This window comes from Petromyzon marinus, unplaced genomic scaffold, assembly GCF_048934315.1.
Source record: "Petromyzon marinus isolate PM22_M1 ecotype Great Lakes invasive population unplaced genomic scaffold, UKy_Petmar_22M1.pri1.0 PM_G_Scaffold_14, whole genome shotgun sequence".
NCBI lineage: Eukaryota > Metazoa > Chordata > Hyperoartia > Petromyzontiformes > Petromyzontidae > Petromyzon > Petromyzon marinus.
Window position 1 is genome coordinate 2,356,317 of NW_027422695.1, and position 21,044 is coordinate 2,377,360.

The 21,044-nt window shown below is 55.1% G+C and overlaps 1 protein-coding gene across 1 annotated transcript; it reads left to right on the forward strand.

Moving 5' to 3' along the window:
- The first annotated feature begins 2,043 nt into the window (after window positions 1-2,043).
- On the forward strand, window positions 2,044-20,619 carry LOC142910200 (uncharacterized). The gene is made up of 7 exons (XM_076059887.1): window positions 2,044-2,143; window positions 2,772-2,892; window positions 3,339-3,529; window positions 11,001-11,386; window positions 13,453-13,615; window positions 17,411-17,710; window positions 19,437-20,619. Exons 1-7 carry the CDS (start codon window positions 2,050-2,052, stop codon window positions 19,682-19,684), a joined length of 1,503 nt encoding a protein of 500 aa, XP_075916002.1. The 5' UTR covers window positions 2,044-2,049; the 3' UTR covers window positions 19,685-20,619.
- The last annotated feature ends 425 nt before the right edge of the window (window positions 20,620-21,044 follow it).

A 21,044-nucleotide genomic window follows, 5' to 3' on the forward strand; every position in this document is an offset into this window, starting at 1 on the left:
AGGAGCCCAGAGCGTAGGCAGTGTCACGGCACGCTAGGGGCAGGCCGTGTGCCTAGGCTGTAGCAGTGTATCAGGAGGACTGTTGGAGTGTTGCGTTGTAATAATGGAGTTACCTATGCAAAGTGTCTCCGAAACCCACTACACGGATACAATGGGAGGCTGATCGATGCCCAGGTGCGGTCAAGGGATGGCTCCCTATTGCTCAACCACGTTGCGTATGCCGATGATCTGGTAATCGCTGCTCACTCAGAGGAGTTGGAGGCGCTGCTGCTAAACCTGGAGCTTGCCACTAAGAGGTGGGGCCTTACCATCAGCCCCACCAACACTAAGGACCTGCCTGGGTATTTTGTAACATTGGACACTCTACCCCCACAACTCCCAATTGGTGATTGAGTTGTGGAGAGAGTGAAGAGTTTCCCATACCTGGGCAGTGTGCTCATGACCGGCTCCGGTTGGACAGCAAAGGTCTCACTCTGAATCAGTCGAGCGGCATTATCTATTCATCGGTTGCGTAACGCTGTGTGGAAGCTACCTGGTCTGTCACTCCGCACGAATCTTCAGGTTTTCTCGGCCACAGTCATTCCCTCCCTTCTCTACGCTTGCGAAAAGTGGACCCCCCTAATGGAACATATTCGCGGGTTAGAAACATTTAGGCTGGCCTGCCTACGATCCAATTTGGGTTTAAACAGGCTGGATTGTGTGAGCTCACAAATCCCAGAAAAATCTGGACAAAGTCCCATCGGTGAGCTCCTCCGGCAGGCAAGGCTCAGACTCCAGCCCCTCGCACCCATCCAGAGCCCCCGTTTAGCCCCTGTGGTGGTCACAGACGCCATGAGGGGAGGAACCAATCGGAATTGGCCCTCCCCCCACAGCACTGTCCACGACAGAGTTGCCCGTCCGGCACCGCGAGGAGGTAGGGGGTACACACACACACAGGTACATACACACAGGTGCACACACACACAGGTAAACACACAGGTACACACACACACAGGTAAACACACAGGTACACACACACAGGTACACACACAGGTACATACACACACAGGTACACACACACAGGTACACACACACAGGTACACACAGGTACACACACAGGTACACACACACAGGTACACACACACAGGTACACACACAGGTACACACACACACAGTTACACACGCAGGTACACACACAGGTACACACACACATACAGGTACACACACAGGTACACACACAAACAGGTACACATGCAGGTACACACACAGGTACACACAAACACAGGTACACACACACAGGTACACACACACAGGTACACACACACAGGTTCACACACACAGGTACACACACACAGGTACATACACAGGTACACACCAAGGTACACACACAGGTACACACACACAGGTACACACACAGGTACACACCTAGGTACACACACAGGTACACATACAGGTACACACACACAGGTACACACACAGGTACACACACACAGGTACACACACAGGTACACACACAGGTACACACACACAGGTACACACACAGGTACACACACACACAGGTACACACACACACACAGGTGCACACACACAGGTACACACACACAGGTACACACACACAGGTACACACACAGGTACACACACACAGGTACACACACAGGTACACACACACAGGTGCACACACACAGGTACACACACACAGGTACACACACACACAGGTACACACAGGTACACACACACACAGGTACACACACACACAGGTACACACACACAGGTGGGCATCACACCCACACACGATAGTCGATCATGTTCAATTCTCATGTAATCAAAGTAGGAATCGATTCATTAAGATTAATTTTCGACCACTTAATTCTCATGTTATCCGAACGGAAATCGATTTAATTAGCTTAATCAACCGTATATCGATTCCCATGTTATCTCAAATGAAATCGACTCTATACATCCGTTACTCTACAATAATCGATTCCTAATGTTATCCCATTAAGAATCGATGCGAATATAGTTAATCGAACCGGGAATCGAATTTCTCTCCACGTGACTAAAGATTGCTCCATGGCGATGCGTCAACTCGTCTCTAGACTTGGCCTACTCTTCCTCCTCCTGCTGCTCCTCCTCCTCCACCTCGTCACGTGGTGCAGCAGCCACGGTGAGCCGAGCCGGTCGATACATCGGGTGCCAGGTTGTGGTGGACGTGGGGAGCGGTGGTGCAGTGGTTAGCCCACTGTGTGAGCGAGTGTGGGGAGCGGTGGTGCAGTGGTTAGCGCACTGTGTGTGTGTGTGGGGAGCGGTGGTGCAGTGGTTAGCGCACTGTGTGTGTGAGTGTGGGGAGCGGTGGTGCAGTGGTAAGCGCACTGTGTGAGTGAGTGTGGGGAGCGGTGGTGCAGTGGTTAGCGCACTTTGTGTGAGTGGGGAGTGGTGGTGCAGTGGTTAGCGCACTGTGTGAGTGTGTGTGGGCAGCGGTGGTGCAGTGGTTAGCGCACTGTGTGTGAGTGTGGGGAGCGGTGGTGCAGTGGTTAGCGCACTGTGTGTGTGAGTTTGGGGAGCGGTGGTGCAGTGGTTAGCGCACTGTGTGAGCGAGTGTGGGGAGCGGTGGTGCAGTGGTTAGCGCACTGTGTGAGTGTGTGTGTGGGGAGCGGTGGTGCAGTGGTTAGCGCACTGTGTGAGTGTGTGTGTGTGGAGTGGTGGTGCAGTGGTTAGCGCACTTTGTGTGAGTGTGTGGGGAGCGGTGGTGCAGTGGTTAGCGCACACTGAGTGCCGTTTGCCCATCTCCCCAGCCCCGGCTTCCCCACTGAATGTGCGCGTGGAGTCTCGAGACCTGCTGACACAACTCCGCTGGGACCCAGCTGACGTGAACTCCGCCACCAGCAGCGTCACCTACAGAGTGGAGAGCAAACGGTGAGATGCTCGCTCACTCACTCACCCACTCACTCACTCACCCACTCACTCACTCAGTCACTCACCCACTCACTCACTCACACACTCAACCACCCACTCACTCACTGACTCACCCACTCACTCACCCACCCACCTACTCACTCACCCACTCACTCACTGACTGACTCACTCGCCCACTCACCCACTCACCCACCTACCTACTCTCTCACCCACCCACTCACTCACTGACTCACTCACTCACCCAGCCACTCACTCACCAACTCACCCACTCACTCACTCATCCACCCACTCACTCACTGACTCACTCACTCGCCCACTCACCCACTCACGCATCCACTTACTCACCCACTCTCTCACTCGCCCACTCTCTCACTCACTCACCCACCCACTCACCCACTCACTCACCCACTCCTCACCACCTCCTCCCCGTGTCTCTGTCTGTACAGCTATGGACGAGCCCACTGGCGGACCGTCTGCGCTGCCACAACAAAGACTCGGTGCGACGTCTCCTCAGCTCTGCGGCATCCCGGTGACCGCTATCAGCTGCGCGTCAGAGCCACCGTTTCATTGTCGTCACCGGTGGCCGCACCAATCTCCTTGCCCTGGGTCGTGGTTGAGGTCTTACCCTTGAAGACAAGTCAGTGGCTTTGTCTCTGTGTGTCTGTGTGTGTGTCTGTGTCTCTGTCTCTGTCTGTGTGTGTGTTTGTGTGTATGAGTGTCTGTATGTGAGTGTCTCTGTGTGTGTCTCTGTGTGTGAGTGTCTGTATGTGTCTCTGTGTGTGTCTCTGTGTGAGTGTCTCTGTGTGTGAGTGTCTCTGTGTGTGAGTGTCTGTGTGTCTGTGTGTGTCTCTCTGTGTGAGTGTCTGTGTGTGAGTGTCTCTGTGTGTGTCTCTGTGTGTGAGTGTCTGTGTGTGTCTCTGTGTGAGTGTCTCTGTGTGTGAGTGTCTCTGTGTGTGTCTCTGTGTGTGAGTGTCTGTGTGTCTGTGTGTGAGTGTCTCTGTGTGAGTGTCTCTGTGTGAGTGTCTCTGTGTGTGTCTCTGTGTGTGAGTGTCTGTGTGTGTCTCTGTGTGAGTGTCTCTGTGTGTGAGTGTCTCTGTGTGTGTCTGTGTGTGAGTGTCTGTGTGTGTCTTTGTGTGTGTCTCTGTGTGAGTGTCTCTGTGTGTGAGTGTATCTGTGCTCTGTGTGTGTGTCTCTGTGTGTGAGTGTCTGTGTGTGTCTCTGTTTGTGTCTCTGTGTGAGTGTCTCTGTGTGTGAGTGTCTCTGTGTGTGTCTCTGTGTGTGAGTGTCTGTGTGTCTCTGTGTGTCTCTCTGTGTGAGTGTCTCTGTGTGTGTGTCTGTGTGTGAGTGTCTCTGTGTGTCTCTGTGTGAGTGTCTCTGTGTGTGAGTGTCTCTGTGTGTCTCTCTGTGTGTGAGTGTCTGTGTGTCTCTGTGTGAGTGTCTCTCTGTGTGAGTGTCTCTGTGTGTGTGTCTCTGTGTGTGACAACTCTGTCGTGGACAGTGCTGTGGGGGGAGGTCCAATTTTGATTGGCTCCTCCCCTCATGGCATATGTGTCCACCACAGGGGCTAAACGGGGGCTCTGGACGGGTGCGAGGGGCTGGTAACCCCTCCACCTTCAATTAATTACCACTAAACCACGAGTTAAACTGAAATATGTAACTAATAAGCTTGTGCCGGAGGCCCCGGGGGGCCAGGCGTCTATGACGTCTCCTGGCCAAACCCCAATTGGCGGAGCCAGGAGATTGAATATCTACCCTCGGGGCTCCTCCAGAAACAACGAAAAGCCACTACGGGTGGCCACGTGGAATGTTCGAACGCTCACTGCGGAGGAGAGGCTGCCACTCCTCTTTCGGGAGTTGGACCGGTACCGCCTGGATCTATGTGGCATTCAGGAAGTCCGGTGGACCGGCTCTGGCTCCTGCCACCATGAAGGGTGGACAGTCCTCTACTCGGGGCAGCAGACTGCCAAACAACAGGGTGAGGCTCTTCTTTTGAACAAAAGAATGAAGGGGGCGTGGGAGCGTGGCGGTGAGGTGTGGGAAGCTGTAAGCCCCAGGCTACTTTGGGCTCGCCTTCCCATCAACCGGAGGCGAGGAATGGTGGTCGTGGTTACTTATGCCCCCACCGAAGAAGAACATCCGTGGAGGGATGCAAGTGTAGTGTTGTAAGGACGAGCAGACTTCTTTAGGAGGCACACTCTGTTTATTGTATTATTTCCTTATACAACGCTTAACACACACAGAGGGATATTCGGTCCCCTCACCCGATACCCTAGGGAGGTACAGCCTCCGGACCTGGCGGGACTCACACGTCTACCACTAACCTCCTTGATACCTAAGGAGGTACAACCTCCGGACTTGGCAGGACTCACACGTCTACCGCTATCCTAGTCCTCCGGCTAGGACCTAGGGGAGGCTATCTGACCCACCGCTGGCCCGGTGGGTCCTGACCACTGGGTATGCCGAGCCTTAGCCCTTAGAAGGGCTGGGAGGCTGGTCCAGGGTCCTAGCTAGGCTTCAGCCCAGTCTTCTGTCGTCGTGCAGGGAGAGAACTCCCCCAGGTCCGTTGGGTCACCCGTCTTATACCCCTTTGTGGCCAGGTAGAACCAATCATACATTCCCACGTGGAACTGTCTGATTGGTTCGCACCAAACCCTGGCCACGATCCGTTTCACCTCGACTGACCCCAACCGTTGTACCCAGGGGTAATGCTGCACCACCCTGGTGGCAACGCAGGTTACGCAACAGCGCGTAGTTAACACCTCTACATCACCCCCTCCTTCGGAAGCTCCAGCCGTCCCGGCTGCAACAATGGGAAACTCCGAAATTACCAATGGTAGAAGAATTGTGAGTGTGCCTCACGAACAACAAGAACAATTAAACCCCTATAAATACCCCCCTTAACAACATAACGTATGTACAAGGCACTAGACATGCCAAAAATACATTATAACAACCGGCGAGATTTCGCGCGCGTGCGTTTCGCGGGACCATCGTAGGGGATGGCAGGCTTTGTCGGCGGCACAAGGGAAGGAAGAGGATGAGCTAGAGCATCCGGTGGGCCTTTATGCATCTCCACGGGGACACCTGCTGCTCCACGGTCCATTGAGGCCGAACGTGGCCTGCATGGAGCCGTCACTCCCGCGTCATCTGCAGGAGGAATGACACGCCTGTGCTGCGGGTTAGGCACCAACGGGGCAACATCCATCCGGCTCGTCGGACGCGTCGCACACTCGGCCCCCATCTCGCGTGTGTTGTGGAGGGACGCGTGGCGTGACGAAGGGTTTTAACCGAGAGGGGTGAACGCACCAGCGACGCCGTCCCCAGCTAATTTTAACACATTGGGGACGCAGGACTTCCACTACCTCAACCGGGCCTCGCCATGGTCTGAGGAGTTTGGCCGACGTGGACACCGGCACCTGGGGGCAGTGGAGCCATGCCCTGTCTCCCGGTGCCCACCGATGCGTGTACGACCGAGGGTCCCGCAGTCGCAAATTCGCCCTTTGGCGGGAAGCCAAATTTTCAATGGCGGCCTCCCGTGCCTCGGCCAACTTACGGAGGTTGAATCGCAAGTGGTCAACGAGCTTTGACTTTTGCGGTGGCTGTTCGATTTCCAGCCGAACGTCGGCGGGAGGAAAGGCATCCCTGCCGTACATTAGAAAGAACGGGGAAAATCCCGTCGCCGCGTGAGGTGCCATACAGTATGCGGCGAGGACCCCCGGAACCTGCAAGTCCCAATCGAGGTGGGATTCATCGACCTGATGGCATAACATAGCGGTGAGAGTTCTATGAAGGCGCTCCACCATGCCGTCGGTCTGGGGATGGTAGGGCGAAGTGCGCACTTTCTTAGTGCCCAACAGGCGGCACACATCAGTCAGCAAGGCTCCTGAAAAATTTCTTCCCTGATCGGTCAGCAACCGTTCTGGTGCGCCCTTGTCCAGGACGTAGCCTTGAACAAAGGCGTCCACAACAGCCGCCGCCGACTGGTTGGGGAGGGCCCAGGCCATAGGCCACCGTGTAAAATACTCTACCCCAAGCAGAAGGTACTTATTACCCCGTGGCGTAGTAGGAAAAGGGCCCAAAATATCGAGAGCCACCAACTCATTTATACGAGAGACCGAAATGGGTTGCAGGGGTGGGCATGCCGGTTTAGCCGGCGGTTTACGTTGCGCACAATGGGTGCATCCCAGCAAAATGTCAGTGACGTCGCGCAGTATGCCCGGCCAGAAAAATTGCAACCGCAACAACCCAATGGTCTTATGAACACCCAGGTGCAATAAACGCTCATGCGCCGCCCATACGGCCTTGCATCGCAAGGCGGATGGCACGACGATTTTATGTTGACACGAGTCAGCATCCCAATGCATCAACAAGCCGCGCTTCATGACAAATGAATTAAATTTGCCCTGTCTTGGAACCGCATTATTCGTGTGGCGACGCAACCTCAATAACAACATGTCCTCGCCCTGGTCGATGGCAGGAACGTCCGCCGGCGGCTGACTCGGCCCGCCCGCAACCTCCAAGTTGATCTCTTCGAGAATGGAGGCCGCGGCGTGTAGGAGTTGAGCGAGACGGCCGTGTGCTGCCCTGAGTCCATCCCCCATGGCAGGGGGAGCAACCGGCTGCTCAACCGGTGGCTGGGCGGCCGTCAACGCAGCAGCGTTTTCAGCGGAGCTGGTGGTGCTTGCAGGTGAGACAGCGTTATCTTCGTTCTGGCTCCGCGCGTGGGCTGAACTTCTGGTTTCCATTTCCAACCACTTCTGACTCCAGTTGTAGTGTTGTAAGGACGAGCAGACTTCTTTAGGAGGCACACTCTGTTTATTGTATTATTTCCTTATACAACGCTTAACACACACAGAGGGATATTCGGTCCCTCACCCGATACCCTAGGAAGGTACAGCCTCCGGACCTGGCGGGACTCACACGTCTACCGCTAACCTCCTTGATACCTAAGGAGGTACAACCTCCGGACTTGGCGGGACTCACACGTCTACCGCTATCCTAGTCCTCCGGCTAGGACCTAGGGGAGACTATCTGACCCACCGCTGGCCCGGTGGGTCCTGACCACTGGGTATGCCGAGCCTTAGCCCTTAGAAGGGCTGGGAGGCTGGTCCAGGGTCCTAGCTAGGCTTCAGCCCAGTCTTCTGTCGTCGTGCAGGGAGAGAACTCCCCCAGGTCCGTTGGGTCACCCGTCTTATACCCCTTTGTGGCCAGGTAGAACCAATCATACATTCCCACGTGGAACTGTCTGATTGGTTCGCACCAAACCCTGGCCACGATCCGTTTCACCTCGACTGACCCCAACCGTTGTACCCAGGGGTAATGCTGCACCGCCCTGGTGGCAACGCAGGTTACACAACAGTGCGTAGTTAACACCTCTACACAAGCAAAGCCGATGAGTCAGATGCCTTCTATGACCTCCTGTCACAGGTGCTGGCTAAAGTGGCCCCTCGGGATAGAGTCATCATGTTGGGTGACTTCAATGGATGCGTGCCGGGTCCAAGCAAGAACATCTGCTGGACTACATAGTGACGGACCAGCGGATGCGAGCCCATGTCCTTGATACCAGTACCTACCGTGGAGCTGATCTACCCTCTGACCATCGACTAGTCATCTGTAAGATGCGCCTGCCATTCTTCCACTCCGGTGGTGGGTGTACACCCAGGACCCCATTCCAACCAAAAGTGGCCTGGTCTCAGTTATCTGATGAAAGTTGCAAGCGAGAATTTCATCATCGCTTGCGGCTGGGATTGGCATCGTCCCCGACTCCTCCTGATGTCGAGGGTAAATGGGCGAGGTTTAGGACTGTGACTCATGCAGCTACAATGGCTGCTTTGGGTACGCGGTCCAGACCTCCCCAGAGACCCTGGCTGACAGAGGAGGTGTTCAGGATGGTTGAGAAAAAGCGACAGGTCCACTGTCATCGGCTACAGAATCCCACGTCAGAGAATGAGGAGGCTTACCGCAGCCTTCGCTCGGAGGTTCGGAGAGCCGTGAGGCGCTGCAAGGATGGGTGGTGGTCGCGGGTTGCTGAGGAGATGGAGTCTGCCTCAGTGGCCTGTGATCACAAATCTCTATTTAACTCCATCAAAAAAGTAACCTGCAGCGCCACACCTATTACCATCATTAGGGGAAAAAACGGTGATCCAATCTCCGACCCCCAGCAACAGGTTTGCAGATTTGCTGAGCATTTCTGTGAGATCCTGGGGGAGGAAAAATCCCTCAGCCAGGAAAACATCGTGGCACAAAGTGAGGATGACCCTGCTGAGGCTGCGGTGCCTCAAATATTGGAAGAAGTCACCCCCTGTGAGTGGCTGCCTGAGGTGCCATCTGTTGAGGAAGTACTGAAGGCGATCCGGAGTCTGAGACCAGGAAAGGCAACGGGCAGAGATGATCTCCCAAGCGAGGTGCTGAGGGAGGGTGGCGTTTGTGCACAGACTGCCCTATATGACATCATAACAACGGTCTGGGGGGCCCAGGTAAAACTACGTGGCCGGGAGTCAGAGCCATTCCCTGTACACCTTGGGGTGCGACAGGGATGTCCTCTGGCTCCCACATTATTTAACATCTATTTTGACCACGTAGTTCGTGAAGCCTTCAATCGCTGTACCGGGGGAATCTCCATATGGTACCGATATAATGGGAGGCTGATCGATGCCCGGGTGCGGTCAAGGGATGGCTCCCAATTGCTCAACCACGTTATGTATGCTGATGATTTGGTAATAGCTGCTCATTCAGAGGAGGAGTTGGAGCCGCTGCTGCTGAGACTGGAGCGTGCCACTAAGAGGTGGGACCTTACCATCAGCCCCACCAAAACTAAGCACCTGCCTGGGTATTTTGTACCATCGGACACTCCACCCCCACAACTCCCTATCGGTGATGGGGCAGTTGTGGAGAGAGTGGAGAGTTTCCCATACCTGGGCAGTGTGCTTATGACTGGCTCCAGTTTAACAGCAGAGGTCTCACTCCGAATCAGTCGAGCGGCAATATCTTTTCATCGGTTGCGTAACGCTGTGTGGAAGCTACCTGGTCTGTCGCTCCGCACTAAGCGTCAGGTCTTCTCGGCCACGGTCATTCCCTCCCTTCTCTACGCTTGCGAAACGTGGACCCCCCTAATGGAACATCTTCGCCGGTTAGAAACATTTAGGCTGGCCTGTCTACGATCCATCCTGGGTTTAACCAGACTGGATTGTGTGAGGAGCTCACAAATCCTTGAAAGATCTGGGCAAGGTCCCATCGGTGAGCTCCTCCGGTGGGGAAGGCTGCGATGGCTGGGTCATGTAGCCCGCATGCCCAGCCACCGCATGCCGAAATAGCTTTTGTTCGGCCGGATTGAGGGGGCTAAGCGGGCGCGGCACGGGCTAGAGAAGAGATGGAGTGTTGTGGTACAGGAGGACGTGGAGCTGAGTGGACTTGCCGATGACTGGTACCAGCGGTGTCAAGATCGGCCTCTGTGGGGGAGGCTCGTGAAGGACGCTACTGGGCAGTTGGAGGCAGTCGCCCTCCAACAACAACGGAGGGCGGAGGAGTGACGCTCACAACAACGAGCGGAGCGCCGGGTGGCTAAAGCAAAGCAGGTTGCCACAGTAGGGGGCACAGGTGGTGCATCAGCCAGTTATCTCAGTCAGTCGACCTGTGGCACCTGGGTCTGCCCTGTGACCTCCTGCCAGCGGGCGTTCGACACTTCACGTGGCCTCAGGGTGCACATAGCCTGGCACAAGCATCGTGGTGACGTCACCGCCACTTGGTGGCGAATGGCAGTTGTTGTTGTTGAGTGTCTGTGTGTGTCTCTTTGGGTGTCTCTGTGTGAGTGTCTCTCTCACCGGGTGAGTGAGATGTTACCTCCCTCACCGGGTGAGTGAGACGTCACCTCCCTCACCGGGTGAGTGAGACGTCACCTCCCTCACCGGGTGAGTGAGACGTCACCTCCCTCACCGGGTGAGTGAGACGTCACCTCCCTCACCGGGTGAGTGAGACGTCACCTCCCTCACCGGGTGAGTGAGACGTCACCTCCCTCACCGGGTGAGTGAGATGTCACCTCCCTCACCAGGTGAGCGAGATGTCACTCACCCCTCCCCACCTGTGACTACCCCTCCCCCCCCGTGTCTCAGCTGTGCTCAGCGCTCCGACTGTCACAGTGATGCTTCACAAGAACGCGACGGTGGAGGAGGAGGGTGGTGATGGTGGTGAGGAGAAGGAGGAGTGTGGTAGTGAGGGTGAGGATGAGGTCTACAAAGATGACGACGATGGCTACGACAATGACGACTACGATGATGATGATGAGGGTGTTGGCGCCGACGGTGATGGGGCTGACGGCGATGGCGACGACGATGAGTACTATGACGACGATGACGACGATGACGAGGGAGAGCCGAAGGCGTGGGAGCTCTCCGTGGGGGTCTCCATGAGGAGTGGTTGGAGGAGGAGGATGGCGCAGTGTGACGTGCTGTACCACCTGCAGGCAGAGGTCTCCACAAGGAGGGGCGTGACGAGCACGGTGAGAGTGGGTGGGTGGGTGAGTGGGTGAGTGGGTGAGTGGGTGGGTGAGTGGGTGGGTGAGTGGGTGGGTGAGTGGGTGGGTGAGTGGGTGAGTGGGTGGGTGAGTGGGTGGGTGAGTGGGTGAGTGGGTGAGTGGGTGGGTGAGTGGGTGAGTGGGTGGGTGAGTGGGTGAGTGGGTGGGTGAGTGGGTGGGTGGGTGAGTGGGTGGGTGAGTGGGTGGGTGAGTGGGTGATTGAGCTGCTGAGTGAGCGGGTAGGTGGGTGGGCGGGTGGATGAGTGAGTGGTGGGTGAGTGGGTGGGTGATTGAGCGGGTGAGTGGGCGGGTGGGTGAGTGGTTGAGTGGGTGAGTGGGTGGTTGAGTGGGTGGGTGGTGATGCTACTACTACTGATGATGATGATGATGCTCAGGTTAACACGTAGTTGGCGTACGCGACCAATATCATCCATAAAAGGTTTTTGGGTTAGGTCGCGTAAATGTATAAATGTTGTGTCGTTAAAACCCGCCACCACCCGACACAGCCAACTAGTAAGGGTTCTCACGTAAACAGAACGTGCCAATTCGTCACTAGTACAACACTAGTGTGTAGTGTATAGTGTAGTGTATAGTGTAGTGTACTAGTACAGCACACCAGTTGTGTGTTGGAGAGCCAAGCCACAACATTTACAGTCTGAGTACCGTGACGTTTCACCAGTAATTACAACCAGCTTCATCAGGCGACAGACAGATTTGTGAAGTCTTCCTGTTTCGTTCCTTATATAGAGGCCTAGATGTGGTGACCACCCTTCTGCGCTCTTGCACAATCATGGGTGGGGGGGGTGGAGTGATTACTGAGGCAAGGCACATGAGGCATGTGCATTATGCGAGCCCTTTGCACTTGTCTTTCCTGTCTATTGTGTTGAATAAAATAGCCCGACCAACGATAATCCCTGTTGAAGTATGCCGCCCTTTGTAGGCATGCATTTAACTAATGCATTATTTGATGATTCGCTCACACGCAGCACTAAGGCGGTAGCTATCCGAACGGTTAAAGCTATTTCGATTTGGTTCTATTGGGTAAAGTCACGTAGGTGAAAATCAAATAAAAAATCACGACGTTTCGGCCACAACACAAGCGGCCTTCATCAGGTGAAGGGACGAGAGTATGGATCCTAGCAGTCACGAAAGCTTTAAATCTAGAATTATTTAGATTTCTTTCAATTTCGATAGATTCTCTAATTAGTCTTGGCCAGTAGGAGCTAGTTTTGCACGAAACTTCAACATCAAAATCAATGGAGTGTGTCATTGTTGGCACGCGTGTTCTGCTACTGCTGACAGTTGTGTTTGGGAGAATTTAATGTTTCTCTGGTGTTCTTTTAGTCTCGTGCTGATCATTCGTCCTGTTTGCCCAACATAACATTTACCACACGTGCAGTTAATCCTGTACCACACCTTCTGTTGATAGCTTCGGTAATACATGTTTTGTAGCAGATATTAAATTCTGTATTTTATGTACCGTGCCAAATCTGACTCGGATGTTTTGTTTTCCCAAACATGTGGCGGGTTCATCAGCTACTCCCGCAATGTACGGTATTTTGATCGTTTTAATTACTTGGGCGGTTTCAATGCTCTTGTTATTTGATGTGGTTTTGGTATTCAATGCCCTCTTTATTTGTGCATCATCGTAACCGTTCATTTGCAGCGCTTCTTTAACATGTTGAATTTCACTTCTCAGACTGTCACCATCTGACACTTTCTTAGCTCGATGAATGAGCGACTTGACAAGAGCAGATTTCTGTTGCGGGGTGAAGGTTGTGACTCTGCATTCAGATAGGTGTCAGTACGAGTTTTATTTTGGTAAATACTGAGTGTTATTGTGTCACTTCTACCCCGTCTGAGCCGAATGTCCAGAAATGCCAACTCTTTGGTTCTTTGGGTAAAGAAATGTTGGAGTTCTGTCAGCCTCTGTCAACTTCATGGTGAGACGATTTAGAAATGCGTTCAGTGTATCGTTGCTGTGTGGCCAGATCACCAATGTGTCATCCACATAACCAGGCACACTAAAGCCTTCTGCTTGCTACTGCCAGGAGCGCTTTGTTGGGTGCCGCTACCGCCACGCGGTGCCTCCGCCTGGCGACAAAGATGAGTACTGCGTCCGCGTGAGAGTCGTAGCTCGCTACCCACGGTGGAAGACAGGGGAGTGGTCTCCACCGTCGTGTGTCTCCGTCCCTCCACCGCACAGCGCCGTAGGTGAGTGGGTGGGTGGGTGAGTGGCTGAGTGAGTGGGCGAGTAAGTGAGTGAGTGGGTGGGTGAGTGGGTGGGTGAGTAAGTGGGTGAGTGATTAGGTGGGTGAGTGATTGGGTGAGTAGTTGAGTGGGTCAGTGGGTGAGTGGGTGGGTAAGTGGTTGAGTGAGTGGGTGCGTGAGTGGTTGAGTGAGTGGGTGGGTGAGTGATTGGGTGGGCGATTGATTGGGTGGGTGAGTGAGTGGGTGGGTGAGTGATTGGGTGAGTAGTTGAGTGAGTTGGTGCGTTAGTGGGTGGGTGAGTAGTTGACTGATTGGGTGGACAAGTGGTTGAGAGGGTGGGTGCGTGAGTGGTTGAGTGGGTAGGAGGGTGAGTGAGTGGGTGGGCGAGTGCCGCACCCGTTTAGCCCCCTCTATCCGGCCTAACAAAAGCTGTTTAGGCATGCGGTGGCTGGGCATGCGGGCTACATGACCCAGCCAACGCAGCCTTGCCTGCCGGAGGAGCTCACCGATGGGACTTTGTCCAGATTTTTCTGGGATTTGTGAGCTCACACAATCCAGCCTGGTTAAACCCAGGATGGATTGTAGGCAGGCCAGCCTAAATGTTTCCAACCGGCGAAGATGTTCCATTAGGGGGGTCCACTTTTCGCAAGCGTAGAGAAGGGAGGGAATGACTGTGGCCGAGAAGACCTGAAGATTCGTGCAGAGTGACAGACCAGGTAGCTTCCACACAGCGTTACGCAACCGATGAATAGATAATGCCGCTCGACTGATTCAGAGTGAGACCTTTGCTGTCCAACCGGAGCCGGTCATGAGCACACTGCCCAGGTATGGGAAACTCTTCACTCTCTCCACAACTCAATCACCGATTGGGAGTTGTGGGAGTGGATTGTCCAATGGTACAAAATACCCAGGCAGGTGCTTAGTTTTGGTGGGACTGATGGTAAGGCCCCACCTCTTAGTGGCAAGCTCCAGGTTTAGCAGCAGCGCCTCCAACTCCTCCTCTGAGTGCGCAGCGATTACCAGATCATCGGCATACGCAACGTGGTTGAGCAATAGGGAGCCATCCCTCGACCGCACCTGGGCATCGATCAGCCTCCCATTGTATCTGTGTAATGGGTTCCGGAGACACTTTGCATAGGTAACTCCTTTATTAAAATGCAGCACTCCAACAGTCCTCCTGAGGCGACCCCTGACCCCACCCAGCCAAGGTGCGGGTCCACACTCTGGCTTCCTCGGACCTTGCCCTTATAAGGGCGTGGGGCTGGTAGTCCCAGAGTCCCACCACTGACCCAGAGTCCCACCACTGGCCCAGAGTCCCACCACCAGTGGCCCAGAGTCCCACCACCACTAGCCCAGAGTCCCACCACCAGTGGCCCAGAGTCCCACCACCACTGGCCCAGAGTCCCACCACTGGCTCAGAGTCCCACCACTGGCCCAGAGTCCCACCACCGGCCCGCACGGCGTCCCGGCCCTTACAAGTGTTGAGGCGTAAATGACGACTCGGAGGCAGATCTTCATGTAGGGGCTTGCGCCAGTTGTTTTATTAAAGACTTTTCACACACCATGACTCCGTGTACTGCACGCTCACTGCCTACACTCCACACCCCAGGGGTAGGGTACTGGGGAGGTCCCTAGCACACCCACAGGCTACCCTAGCCTGGTGTTAATCTCCCCCTACCCTGGGTCCCATCGCTCCCCCAGGGGTAGGGTACTGGGGAGGTCCCTAGCGCACCCACAGACTACCTTAGCCTGGTGTTAATCTCCCCCTACCCTGGGTCCCATCGCTCCCCCAGGGGTAGGGTACTGGAGAGGTCCCTAGCGCACCCACAGACTACCCTAGCCCGGTGCCAATCTCCCCCTACCCTAGGTCCCATCGCTCCCCCAGGGGTAGGGTACTGGGGAGGTCCCTAGCACACCCACAGGCTCCGCTAGCCAGGTGCTAATCTCCCCCTACCCCGGGTCCCAACTCCCAACTTCACACGTTCCTGGCTCCCCGCCAACGACCTCGAACACGTCACGGGTCCCAACCTAAATTCCCCGGGGGGACATGACGTCACCGTCCCGGCCCCCTGTCCGTGACGTCACCGCACGTGACGTCATCGTACCGGAGGGTTGAGCACGACGTGACGTCACCGACTACCGCCCTGCACAAGGACGGCGGGGCGAGGGGGTCCGGAGTCCTACCCGGCTGCTGCCGCCGCCGCCCTTCGTTCTTCGGCTGCGGCTGGCTCCAGATCGGCCGGGGAGGTCCCCTCTGGTGCCTCCTGCCCATCGAGGGGTGGGGCTGTCTGGGGTCCTAGAGCCGAGGGGTGGGGCTGTCTGGGGTCCTGAGCCCCCAGCAGCCCCTCCCCTCTAGGGCTGCCGCTGCAGCCCCTCCCCTGACGGTACGAGGCACCGCCGTTCCATCTATGGCGCTACATCTGTACCAGATGGAAATTCCTCTGGTCTGGTACGGCCATCGAAGGCTTCACGAACTACGCGGTCGAAATAGATGTTAAATAATGTGGGAGCCAGAGGACATCGCTATCGCACCCCAAGGTGTACAGGGAATGGCTCTGACTCCCGGCCACGTAGTTTTACCCGGGCCTGCTCACCATCATGAAGGTCCTTAATGATAGTGAGCAGAGGGTCAGGGACTGCAAAAGTATGAAGAACAACCCAGAGCCCAGGCCTACTGATGGTATCATAGGCCTTGACCAGGTCAATAAAGCAGAGATGTAGGTCTTGTTGGAATTCCCTACACCTGTGCTGTAGCAGACGGACAGAAAATATGGCATCTGTGCAGGACTGTCCTTTCCTGAAACCACATTGGGGCTCTGCAAGCTTCTCCTCAGTGTGCCTGGCAAGGCGATGTTGAATAGACACAGACAGACAGACACACACAGACACACAGACAGGCACACACAGACAACAACAACCGCCATTCGCCACTAAGTGGCGGTGACGTCACCACGACGCTTGTACCAGACACACACAGACACACACAGACACACACAGACACACAGACACAACAACAACCGCCATTCACCACTAAGTGGTGGTGACGTCACCACGACACTTGTGCCAGGACATGTGCACCTTGAGGCCACGTGTGTCGAACGCCCGCTGGCAGGTCACAGGGCAGACCCAGGTGCCACGGGTCGACTGACTGAGATGACTGGCTGATGCACCACCTGTGCCCCCTACTGTGCCAACCTGCTGGGCTTTAGCCACCCGGCGCTCCGCTCGTTGTTGTGAGCGTCGCTCCTCTGCCCTCCGTTGTTGTTGGAGGGCGACTGCCTCCAACTGCCCAGTAGTGTCCTTCACGAGCCTCCTCCACAGAGGCCGATCTTGACACCGCTGGTACCAGTCATCGGCAAGTCCACTCAGCTCCACGTCCTTCTGTACCACATCACTCCATCTCTTCTCCAGTCCATGCCGCGCCCGTTCAACCCACTCGATCCGGCCGAACAAAAGCTGTTTCGGCATGCGGTGGCTGGGCATGCGGGCTACATGACTCAGCCAGCCCAGCATACAGACACACACACAGACAGACACACACATACACAGAGAAGTGATTAAGACCAAAACCTCCTCCTCACTAACCTCATCCAACAACACTGCTCAGCATCCCACTCTGTCTGTGTGTCTCTGTCTGTCTCTCTGTCAGTCTCTCTGTCTGTTTCTCTGTCTGTATCTGTCTGTCTGTCTGTATCTGTCTCACTGTGTCTCTCTGTTTCCTCGTGTCTCTGCTTCCCCATGTCTACCCGTATCTCCCCGCGTCTCACCGAATCTCCTCGTGTGTCCCCAATCCCGTAGCCACCACCACCACCACCGCCACCACCACCACCGCCGCCACCGCCGCCACCACCGCCACCACCACCAATGCCACCACCACCACCGCCGCCACCACCACCATCACCACCACCCCATCCACCTCCCGCTCCTCCCCACCCTCGTCCGCGGTGTCTACGGGAGACGAGGCGACGCTCCCCGCCAGCGGCAGCAGTATCTACCCCATCAGCTTGACGGTGGCCATGACGGTGCTGACGGTGCTGGTGCTGCTCCCCTTGCTGATGTGCACCGTGCGGGGCAGACGGAACGCCGGCGAGCGTCCCGGTGAGCGGCGGTGGCGTTGCGGTGGCTACGTAGATGTGGACTGCCTCGCTTGGTACACGGGAGGGCGTGGGTTGGATCCAGACCCTGACGACGCCTGCTGCTGCTGTATATTTAGAGTTTGCGGTGTCTCTCATAATCATCATCAGCATCACAATGGCTGAGATGTGGACTGCCTCGCTTGGTCCACAGGAGGGCGTGGGCTACTTCCCCGCCCCTGACACCTGTGTATTTGGAGTTTGCGGTGTCTCCCTCATCATCATCGTCGTCATCACGGTGGCTATGAGATGTTAACTGCCTCGCCTGGATCATCTACATCATTAGACCTCCTTTGCCAGTACCAAAAAGGGGAAAAACCGTATTATTACCTCGCCTGGTACGCAGGAGGTCGTGGGTCCTATCCCGACCCTGACACTTCCTGCATCTCTACGCATTCAGAGCCATTTGGCTGCTGCTCTATATTTGCCACCCGACGATGATGATGACGATGATGATGATGACGACGATGATAATGATGATGACGACGATGACAACGATGATGACGATGATGATGACGATGACAACGATGACGATGATGACGATGATGACGATAACGATGATGATGACGACGATGATGATGACGACGATGATAATGACTATGATGACGATGATGACGATAATGATGACGATGATGACGATAAGCCACTGAGTTGAGCTGTCACTTGTGGTAGCCGGTGTAGCTTCTACTAAACAAGTGACGTAGTAGCACAGCGGGGGGCTTACCCGGTAAGATACACAAAATATTTGTGTCTATATATTTATTTTTATTGATTTGTTAACCTTTGCTATACCTGGCATGTGCCGACGGCGCGTGTCGTGTTTGCGTGTCGTGTTTGCGTGACGTGTCTGCGTGTCGTGTCTGCGTGTCGTGTTAGCGTGACGTGTTAGCGTGTCGTGTCTGCGTGTCGTGTCAGCGTGACATGTTAGCGTGTCGTGTCTGCGTGTCGTGTCTGCGTGACGTGTTAGCGTGTCGTGTCTGCGTGTCGTGTCTGCGTGTCGTGTCTGCTTGTCATGTTTGCGTGACGTGTTAGCGTGTCGTGTCTGCGTGTCGTGTTTGCATGTCGTGTTTGCTGTTGTAACGTTCTGACCCCCGTACCCCCGACCGTACATTTGTGGATTCCTCCTCCTCCTGCTGCTACATGAACACAATATTCCCGTTGTGTCCAAAGTCGAATTTGTTTTTGTGTTAAGTGGCGTCAATATATAAACGCTGTGTCGTAAAACCCGCCACCACCTGACGCAGCCAATTAGTCAGGTTTAGTGTCACGTAAACAAAACGTGCCAATTAGTTACTAGTTTATAGTGTACTGTACAGTGTAGTGTATAGTGTAGTGGACAGTGCAGTGTACTGTACAGTGTTGTGTGTAGTGTAGTGTACAGTGTGGTGTGTAGTGTACAGTGTAGTATGCTTGTTCAGTACGAACCGGTAGTGTGTTGTAAAGTAAACCCACGACAACCTTCACAATTCAAGTACCTGGTGACACCTCACCCCTAATTACGACCACCACCGGCATCATCATCATCATCGGGCCTGATGATGATGATGCTGCTGCTGGCTGTTGTTTCGAGTTCTGTGCCTTGTGAGTTTTTCTCCCCACCCTGCGTGATCTTCTCGTTCCCCGGCGAACGAGCGAGGGGGGAACGCTCCAGGCCTGGTCCCCAAGCCTGATATTGTCTCTGCCGAGTGCAGGTAGCCACCGCCGCTGCCGCCACCACCACCGACACCACCGCCGCCACCGCCGCTGCCACCGCCGCCGCCACCACCGCGGTGGAGCAGAAATCGGAACTTTAGGACCTCGTCCCCGCCCCCGGTTGACACCGCCGGATGAAAGCCGCTCCCCAAGTCGTCGCCACACCAATCACACCGCGCGGTGGCTAGAAGATGCCGACCACCTCGCCTGGCACGCGGGAGGTCGTGGGTTCCATCCCGACCCCTGACGATGCCTGCCGCCGCTGTATATTTCTGAGTTTGACCCATAGACTCATCACACAGAGACCCATAGACTCATCACACAGAGATCCATAGACTCATCACACAGAGATCCATAGACTCATCACACAGAGACCCATAGACTCATCACACAGAGACCCACAGACTCACCACACAGAGACCCATAGACTCACACAGAGACCCATAGACTCATCACACAGAGACCCATAGACTCACCACACAGAGACCCACAAACTCATCACACGGAGACCCATAGACTCATCACACAGAGACCCATAGACTCACCACACAGAGACCCACAGACTCATCACATGGAGACCCATAGACTCACCACACAGAGACCCATAGACTCACCACACAGAGACCCAGACTCACCACGCAGAGACCCATAGACTCACCACACACAGAGACCCATAGACTCACCACACAGAGACCCACAGACTCACCACACAGAGACCCACAGACTCACCACACAGAGACCCATAGACTCATCACACAGAGACCCACAGACTCACCACTCAGAGACCCAAAGACTCACCAGACTCGCACAACTTTATCGATGGCCCGGTGGGTGGTGGTGGGTGGTGGTGGTGAGGCTGTGCGTGCGTTGTTGGGGCGCATTCCACGATGAATCTTCCAGAACGATCCGAGAGAGTCGACAGAGAATCGTCGTCCGTTCGACTCGCCCCCACCCAGGGGGGTGGGGGGTGGGGGCGCTTTGTGCGTCACGGTTCTATTTGACGTCGCCACGTGCCCCAGCGTTGGTTGTGGGTCACGTGGGCTGTCGTGGCCTCGTCCCCTCTCTCCCTGCCTGCCTGCCCCCAGACTGAAGGGGGCCTGGCAGCTGTTTCGTTGTTTGCTGGAGACATCGCGGTAGTGGTGGTGCTGGTGGTGACGATAATAAAGGTGGCGAGTTCACTTACCTGGGCTGGAACTCCTCCTCCTCCTCTTTACAGGTGGATGCGTGATGTTGTGCACGGGACTTGAACTAAAAACGAAACGTTTTATTTTTTACCGGGTAAGGCCCTCGTTGAGATGCGGCGTAGCTCTTTCAGAAGGCCTTGACCTGACCGTTACAAATGATAGCTCTAGCAATTCGGTTTATTATCATCGTCGTCGTCATCATCACGTGGACCTTTAGAGCAGTTGACAAATACTCGACAACTCACGTTTCTCAAATGTGGAGGGGAAAACCAGAGGGCCCGGAAAAAAATCCACGCGACAAAAGGGACAGAGACAAAGTCTATACAGCAGCAGCAGCAGCGGGCATTAGGGTCGGCATGGAACCCACAACACCCAGACCCAGGGCTTGAACCCAGGGTCTCAGTGTCTCTGACACGGCCATTA